Below are 9,698 nucleotides of genomic sequence, written 5' to 3'. Positions count from 1 at the left end.
ATAAAATCTATGTAAATGAGCAAGTACATAATGTTAAAGCATAAACTAAGGGAAAACATATGATCATATTTATTTATATTTATGAGTCTGCGAATTTCTTTTACTTGTACAGGGCATTATGAAAAATAGTCTATAACTGGATTTAATTGATGTTTACAATGTGCAAATTTATCTCATATATATAGAAAAGAAATTTAAAGCCATTTAACTTTAATGAACATTTTATAACATAAAGAGTTTAATTTATCATATACTAATTAAAGAAATGCATCGAGATTGAAAGCTTTTACTTGACGTTACAATGAATGAAATTCTTATAATATGCGTACATTTAAACGATTATAAACTATAAGACTTAATTGATTACAGTGAAGTTGATATAGTATATATAATTTATTTCATTGTCCGACATTTCCACTCAATGTGCAAAACTACAAAACTAATTGAGCAGTGTTATAACAAGATTTTTAAAAAAATTTTATTAGTATAGATAAGATTTTTTATTTATCAAAATAGTGAATTCGACAAGGAAATTATACACAATTTTCCATGTACTCTAAATGTTTATTTGCAAAAAATTTTACAAACAAAACTATACGTAAAATCAATTTATAATTAAAATTACCTCTTCTCTTAGTCATCTAACATCTATTTATTCATAAAAATCTATAACTTAAAAGTATTTATATTAATATTTCTCTATAATTTTTATTATACAACAATTTAAGAAGATTATAATTAGTATTAATTAATATCCATATTAAATTGCATTGACAAAATCGTAAAAAAAAAAAAAATATAAATTTTTAATTAATATAATGAAGATAATCAAGTTTTAAGGTTATTAAACGACATATTTCAACTAAAACATGGTAAAATTCTCATTTCAATATCTAAAATTCATATTTCAATTATCTATAATAAGTAAATATTTCTACTACTACTACTACTTCTATTTATAGAATCAAACTTACCAGTTAGATGACTGCCTGTAAACTCAAAATCGTCGTCCTGATCCCAATGTTTGAGACTAAGATTTGAAAGTGACGTAGCATTTGCAAATTCTAAATTTGCGAAATGCCAATCTAAAATTTGCCGATCTTTCGAAGATAAATACACGTCACTAAAAAATTTAAATAAAATAAATAATAGTTAGCTTAAAACTTAAAAATAAATAAGAACAGTGACAATTTATATATATATATATATATATATATATATACACACATTCTTCAAAAAAGGGATTTTTTTCTTTTTTCTTTTGATGAGGCATTACATGTATGAATATATATAGGATGGACAGAAATGATATTTAGTAATAAATCATGGATTAAATTTAATTTAATTTAATTTGATCTGTACCTTGGTGGGGAAGCTTCAAGCTCTTGTAACTTGGCTTCAATTTCTGTTTGTTGTTCAGAAAGTTGATCCCATTCTTTACAAACATTATGAAGGTCGCGTAATTTAGAGCGCAAAACGAATTCTTGTGTTATATCTCTTAGCTGCTTATTATCTACCATCTCTTTGTACTGTTTGTCCAATTCTGCTAAGCGTTCTTTGATTGCTATCATCTAAGCAAAATAAAAAATAGTTGCAATTACTTGCATTATTAGTGTTTTTAGGAAATCTAAGAAATTACGAAAAAATCGAGAAATTGAGTGAAAATTTCGAACTATATAAACAAATGTTTATATAATTAAGAATTGAATTAAGAACAAAATTAATTTTCATTAAAATTTATATAATAAATTGCGTTAAACTTATATGCTACTTTAATAGAATGGTAATTGTAATGTTAAATATATTTACTTTTTGTTGATTAGCAATTAATCTGCCCTGCAATGACAATACAGAACGCAAATGAGTTACTTGTCGTTGCTTAACACCTTGTTCCTGCAGTCGAATAACCCATTCTAATGCTTGACCTAGTGATACAGGTCGCGTTGTACTACCTTGTCCACCATTTCCCGAATTTCCGACATAATTAAAATCTAATTGATGAGATAGATAGGACGTGGCTTCCAACAATCTGTTAAATTCTCTTTCGACCATTTCATCCTTATCTTTGGGAACCTAATATTTATAAATTCATTTAATATTATTTCCTTTGATAATCCTTTAATAAAGATTGCGTAATGAAATGAAATATTTACCGTTTGACCATCACTTTCATATAAAGGACACTTTTGCCTAATTTTATGAAGTTCCATACTTATTTGTTTACTTAAAACAGTAACAGGATTGCCTCCCAAGCCAGTAACAACCATTGCACCCAAGTCAGCGATATAATTTGATTTTCTAAATGTTGCTATACGTCCACCAACTCGATCCTAATGCCAAAAAGTTTTTTTCACAATATTAATCATTTACTTGGCATTGAAATAGCGAAACGTTTTTAATCCATTCGATTTAATAATGTTACATAAATATTACATAATTATTTGGAGATTAAAGCACATTCGACCAAATGTTTATATAAATGTATATAAAACAAAATATTTGAATTTCAAAATAAAAATGAATTACTCACTCTGGCTTCTAATACGATAACTTCAAGACCAAATTGTTGCATTTGCTGAGCGGCTGCTAAACCAGCTATACCAGCACCAATGACAATTACTTTACCTAATTTTTTTGTCGGTAATGACTAGACAGTTGACAAACAAAAGTTTATATTAATAAATGATACATAGAAGCAACATGATGGTAAATAAATTTCTAGTTTGCATGCCTCGAGAAAATTGATTTACCTTAAGTCGTTTGAAAACACCAAAATTTATAAATCCATGTCTTTCTAAAAAAGCATGGACTCTTCGTACTAATATCGGATCACTATTGTAAGGTGGTTCTATAGCTGGCAATGAGTTTTCAATTAGCAACTGTTGCTTAGGATTTTCTAGCCATATTTGTAGCTAAAAAATTATTATTAATTATTAATAATTATAATCAGAATTTTCGTTCCCAAGAGTGAGGCAAAATATGGTAAAAATCATAACTTACGAGTCTATTTCGTATATGCAGAAAGACTTTTTGAGTTTGCGGCGGTCCACCTGCAACATCTGAAAAACATGCTGCCTCTGTGGAAGTTAATTTATCAAATGGTAAACGACTTTGAAAAGCTGCACCTTCTAGACCACTCAATAATTCCTTAACTACCAGACAAAAGACGATTTATTAGTGGTTAACTTATATTAATATAAATATTGTCAAATTAAATAATTTAATAAATAATTGAATACCATGTGGGTCTTCGTGATCGCTATCTTGGTCCTCCTCTTCCTTCACCTCGAGTTTTGAGACTGAAGGTACCGGGGCATTTGACATTGGTTCAATTTCCTTTTTATTTTCTGTTATGCTTTTCTTTTCTGGGGTACCTTGACCTGTCCTTGACTTCTCCGAATTATCAGATGCATTCTCATCTTCTGCTTGATTATATTTTTCCTCCATCTCCCTGTACTCAACCTTAAAATTAATTAAACTTTTTAATCGATGTATTGATCTTTCCTTTGCGCCAATTTTTATTTAATTTGCTGCTCTTAAAATTTCTTTAAAATATACACGATATAAATACATTCAATCAAGAATGATTGTATGAAATTGTTAAGCCTCTTTTCAACTCTTGTTTGTTATAAAGATAAAAGTATGGATATTAGAGAAATGATAATTAATTGTATTAAAAATCCGTTCCTTTCATATACTTCATCGACGACAACATATTAGCAATTAATCACAGAATTAATAATTTAATAAATGAAACATAAATTTTAATATTTTTTCACATAATTTTAAAATTGAATAACGAACTCTTTATAGGTTATTTCATATAACTTACCTTTGCACGTTTTCTGCGACTCATTTTGTACAACTTATATTCTCCTAATGATAAAAATAATTATTTAAAAAATATCAATACCACTTATAAATTAATTAATACAAAAATTTAAAGAAAATCAATTATTTTTAAATACTTGTGCCGGGTAAACACAACACCGTTTATCAATCAAATTTTCACAACACGAATTTTAGTTCCCAGTTTAACCATGAACTAAAAAATCATTTGATCACACACCTAGAAGTTCCCTTCAAAGTTATTATCCCCGTTGATTAACTAGTATCCACCATTACCGACTTACTTCGTAATCCCTTGTATATAGTTAAAGCGAGAGAACAAGACGTTTATAAATTATAAAATAATTTAAGTATTAATTTAATTGATATAATATGTCGCAAGGATATTATATATATATATAAATAGAAGAAGAAGAAAGAAACTTATCTACAGTGTTTGAAAGCCAAATTTTGAATATAAACAGACGGCCAATAATGGAGTAGTTATAGCTTAACTTATTTGTTCTTCGTTTGTTATTTTCTCTAGCTGTAGATTATAATGTAATCTTCCGGTTAAAATGATGAACACAATGACAAAATTAACTTACCTGGCTACTAATTAACTAAAAGACATACTAATTGCTATAAAGTGTGTAAGGTTTTATTATTAAATTTTATTACAAATAAGATGGTAGAATTTTAACTAAGCTCACATTGCTTTAAATAATAGGAGAACTACTAACTTTTCATTTAGCGAAAAGCGTCCTTTAACCGGCCATTGAATTGTTGAGCACAGGTGGACCTTGAGTATTTAATTTAACAACTTAATTTAACAACGGCTTTTTATTCAATACAATTGAATAGTTGATTGCAGTGTAGAAAGAAATGTACCGCAGCACATCAATATAATTGATAATTTTCATACACAAAGGAATATTTTAACTGAAGCGTATATATAAATACGTCAATGTATTAACTTATTGAATAGATTTTGAATTTACCGGAAAACATTCACAACAAATGAAAAATATAATTCCCAACGATCATTCTTACTTGCATGTACTATTAAGAATTTGGTGATATATGAATATACACGTTAACTAAACATTAAATTTATTAATTTAAACATTATTTTAGTATTAAATAAACTTTATGCGTTCGGTAGGCATTACGCACGTTACAATGTACGTGAGATACAATTTGCTCTATAAGCACATAGGCAAATTAATACGTAAATGCTTTCTCCTTTATTGGACGTATATGTCCAATAAAACAAAAAAACAAAAATCTTTAAGTACAGAAACGTTGAAGCTAAGTGTTATTATTTTTTTAATGGTTCTATCAAGATAATAATCTAATAATAAATAAATCTTCATAATACTTTTTATAAATTGAAAATTAAGCTCGAATAACTTATACATCATAAGATTATTAACGACTAATCGTTGTGAAATAATATATAAAAAGATTATTGTAATATTGAAAATTTTATCACGATTTATTTTTATGAAACGGTTAATTTATTTATACAAAAAATAATGAGCACTCTAGTACGATATAATTATGGATTAAATATTAAATACTCAATTTTATACTTTAACGACGCCTCTCGAGAAACTAAGAAATACAAAATCTTCATCCACTTCAGATAATTCATAAAGAATGCGATAAAACTTTAGTTTGAGAATGTCTTTATATTATTACGTGTACAAATACAGATTATTTGCCTATTCTAACATTATTTCTACAGTTATCATTTCTATACATGATACAAGACTTATATATTGTTTTAAACGTTAGATAATCATATGAGAAAATTCGCTTTCTACTATCGCCAAAACAAGATAACATTTTTTTAATGAATTAATCTGCATAATCTTTAATTCGATTAGATCTTGAAAATTTTAAGTACGTTAATATTTTTTCCCAGCCTATAAGGAATAGAATTTTTATTTTATAAAAATATAATGCAATAAAATATTACATAAACAATACAATAAAAAAAAATCCCAGTTTATTTCTATGTATAATTAAAACAAAGGCCTTTTAATTCACAATTTTACATAAATTGTTGACAAATTTAAGCCACGCTTAAAGTCTAGGTCATTAATAATAATTATCATTCGTAATAAATGAAATTATTTCGGGAAATGATAAAAATCTTTGCTCTGTCGATATCAAATTGTTATTTATTTTAAAAACAACATTTATTTACTTAAAATAACCTTTCGAAAATGTTAAAGGCTTAATGAAATAATTATTTCTTCGCCGAATAATTAAGAAATTTTTATAAATTCCGATTAGATTATTTAACCATATTATGACACATAAAATATATATTAATTTTTATTAAATTAGCATAACGTGCACATTATTTCTGATGATAATTCCTTTTAACTAATAATATAATTTTTCAAATTTATGATCGGATAAATTTCTTAATTAAACCATTCACATTATTAACTATATACATATTATAATGATGGTACATGAAATTACAATCATTTACTAAATTTATATGTACAATAATTTTATTGTATTACATATTTCTTGAAACTAACGAAATTTTTTCCTGGACTTTACCTACATTCCGATACATTTTGAAAACCCATCTAAATGTTTATGATTATCTTCCATAATCTAAATGAAATTTTATGCAACAATATATGTAACGTTGTATCGTCCTTCACTACAAAAGTCAAACATTATCCTCACGAACCTCTTCATTCTACTATACGTATTCATGTTTGTTTAAAAAATTCTCTATTTTACATTATCTATATCCATAAAACATTGTTTCTTCGAAGCTTCAATGTTCAAATCCCCCACTAAAAATTATTTTTTGTCATTTTTATTGTTTATTGTAATTGAAGATTGACGAAACTATATTTTACAAAAACTTTTAAGATTACTTTTAAGAAATATCGATATATATCTTGGAAAATTTATTAATAATGGTTTCATTTATTTTCTAACCGAGATATTTTTATAAATTGCTCGTGTTTTTCGTAATAATATGCCGCTATTAATATTAAGAAAAATAATTGCATTTTTTTTAACAGTTTAATATACATAACTTTATTTGTATGGATATTTAAGATCGGAGAAAATATTGAGCTTTTTTTTATAAATAGTTTATTTCATAAGCTATCGAGATTTTAATTTATAAGAAAGCTCGAAGTTTCACAAATTCTGTATAAATACTATAAATTTCTATTATTTTTATATATATTTACAGAGATTTACATTTTCTTTATATTAATTCTAATTGGTTAATAAAATGCATATAATAAATTGTAAGCCAGAAAATTTATTTATTCACATGTAAAATATATAATAGAAGCGCACATCACATAAATTAATATTACAATATTCCAACATATTTCCATTGCTGTTAAACGTAGGTGTGAAAATTTGTAAATAAATGTTAACTTAATAAATATAATATTGAACCTATTAGTATATTCATTAAACTATTATATTACTATTGAATTACTTAATATTAAATATTTATGATGCTTTTTTTTTGTATTACGTCATGTGAAAAATATAAATGATCGAGTGTTAGCTTTAGTATATATATTTTTAACTTTTTCTAACGATAAAGCCCAGCCATATTAAAGCTTACACATATTATCTTTAACATGATTTACTATTAATTATTATTAATATATTATCATTAATATTGTTATTTCCGCGGTTTCAAGTAGCAACGGATGATGTTTTGATTATGGTAGTGATATTATAAGCAGTCAAAAGTCAATGTTAAATAACAATGATATATATATATATATATATATATATATATATATATATATATATATATATATATATAAATGAACAGAAACATTATTTTGCTACTGAAGAGTAATTAACGTTAATGTAGTTAATGTAATTTAGAATTTCAGATAATTTTTTATGCACATGTTGATGTTGCTACTTTTAACGAATAAGCAACACGCAATAAACGTAAACAAAAGAATGTACAAGTGTCGAGTTTATGCATGTAAATAAATTAATATATATATATATATATATATATATATATATATATATATATATATATATATGCATGCATATTTACATGAACTCGAATACGCACGCGCACACTTGGCTAAACTGAAAAAGCTGAGAGCGATCATCAATATCATTTACAGTTTTGGTGAATTATTATAAACGTTACACCGACATATTACGATTTAATGAGCTTATTCGTTTAAATTACAAAGCATCTAATTATTTCTTTACGCTAATGGATTCACTAGTTTCATATTTTCTTTTTTTTTTTTAATATTTCAATGTCATAAAATTGCGCTCAGGCGTAAGACTCACTCACACCCACAAACGCATACGCGTGCGCACATCAAATTATATTATAAAATTAAAATAATTATGCTGAAAAGAGAATACGAAGTTTAAAATTTTTGTTTAAATTTTAAATTTTAATCTCAATTCTAACTGAAATTTTCATATTCTTAGCAATAAAATGACTACATTTTAAATGCAAAAAGTTATGAATCTTTAAGAACTAACCCTTACCACAGATGAGAAAGTTTAGTATTGTCTATCTACTTTTATGCAAATACATCAGTTTTACTTTCTATATTAATCAAATAGAGAAATAAGTTTTTCCGCGCAAAATCTAAATAGAAGTCTCCTAAAAGCGTCCGAGTAAAAATGACTAATCACTTTGATCTTTTAATAATTGTATTTATTTAAAAATTAAATTTTGTTTATCTTTCAAAGAATAGTATTTACCAGAGATACTGAAAAATATACGAGATGAATAATTTAATAAGTATTGATGTTAATAGCCAATTCAAATAGTTAAATAATTTATTAATACAGATAATGAAAAGTATTTCATATTTAAAGAATTAGAGATTTTGATTATTAAGTAACGTTATCGTTCCTCGGCTAACGAGAACTTTAATAAATAATCATAAGAGAGCGTAAAAATATCATAAAGAGAAACGATGAAATAATAGTATAAGCATTTATAGTATAAAATTTTTAAATCATACTCGTGAGATATCTTTAATGCGCGTATAATTGACAGGAATTATTCCTTTGAATGCGTATTAAAATGAAATAACGTACATAAAAGTTTGATGTTCATTTCTCAATGTTGTTAAGCAATCGTATAATAAATTTATAACCAGTTCTTATGCCGCAAGTATTTTTTTAAAATAAAAAGGTGACCTTTAAAAATAAATATTTATAGCATTCAAATTTAATAATAGAATCGATTAATTCAAGACGAATACATTTTTGGTTTGAGATAATGAGAGAGAGAGAGAGAGAGAGAGAGAGAGAGAGAGAGAGAGAGAGAAAGAGAGAGAGTGAGCGAGGCATCGCATCAAATGAGAAATACAATTTTTCGACATTTAAACATAAAAAAAAAGTAAATTTTGTAGGTTTTTAAGGAACGCTGTGACTAGTTTTTCCAAGATCGTTGGCAAAAAATTGGTAGAAAGTTATGAAAGTTAGGAGAATATGCTTCGAGACTAGCGCCTTGGTGAAATATAAATGATTTTCGTCGCACGACCGTAATTTTCCAATACATTTGAATTTTGATAGGTACGAGGTCGAGGATATTCATAAAATTGCGTCGCTTAAGAAAGTAATAAAGCGCGTTCGATTTTTTATCGAAAAATAGCCCGAGACCGCTGTCATTATTAGAATAAAATATAGTCGTCATTAATAATATCTTCATTGTGATAAAGAAAATTCTTTCACTTTCCCCAACGAATAGCCAAAAATACTTCGATACACTCCACCTCATTTACCATCTACGCCCGGCACTAGGCGTAGACTCGGCTCCACGTATGATTCATCGGGTTTGGCAGGGGGGTGGGGGGTGGGGGGTG

At 26.3% G+C, this 9,698-nt stretch overlaps 1 protein-coding gene across 1 annotated transcript; it reads right to left on the bottom strand.

The window, feature by feature from the left end:
• Positions 1 to 858: 858 nt before the first annotated feature.
• On the bottom strand, positions 859 to 4,001 carry LOC105360759 (lysine-specific histone demethylase Su(var)3-3). The gene is made up of 10 exons (XM_011497758.1): positions 3,833 to 4,001; positions 3,240 to 3,462; positions 3,001 to 3,152; positions 2,751 to 2,912; positions 2,531 to 2,647; positions 2,154 to 2,330; positions 1,810 to 2,073; positions 1,363 to 1,571; positions 975 to 1,123; positions 859 to 893 (listed from the first exon to the last, which is right to left on the bottom strand). Exons 1-10 carry the CDS (start codon positions 3,854 to 3,856, stop codon positions 859 to 861), a joined length of 1,512 nt encoding a protein of 503 aa, XP_011496060.1. The 5' UTR covers positions 3,857 to 4,001.
• Between the last annotated feature and the right edge of the window lie 5,697 nt (positions 4,002 to 9,698).

The sequence above is a fragment of the Ceratosolen solmsi genome, unplaced genomic scaffold (genome assembly GCF_000503995.2).
Source record: "Ceratosolen solmsi marchali unplaced genomic scaffold, CerSol_1.0 scaffold47, whole genome shotgun sequence".
Classification (NCBI taxonomy): Eukaryota; Metazoa; Arthropoda; class Insecta; order Hymenoptera; family Agaonidae; genus Ceratosolen; species Ceratosolen solmsi.
This window is presented reverse-complemented; position numbering and strand designations above follow the sequence as displayed.

Excerpts from the sequence above, each read along its gene's own strand:
- LOC105360759 (XM_011497758.1), bottom strand. The coding sequence starts at position 3,856 with ATGAGTCGCAGAAAACGTGCAAAG. Across the intron at positions 2,648-2,750 it reads GTGTTTTCAAACGACTTAAG|TCATTACCGACAAAAAAATT; the intron begins GTAAATCAATTT and ends TCAACTGTCTAG. Across the intron at positions 2,074-2,153 it reads ATGAAAGTGATGGTCAAACG|GTTCCCAAAGATAAGGATGA; the intron begins GTAAATATTTCA and ends TATAAATATTAG.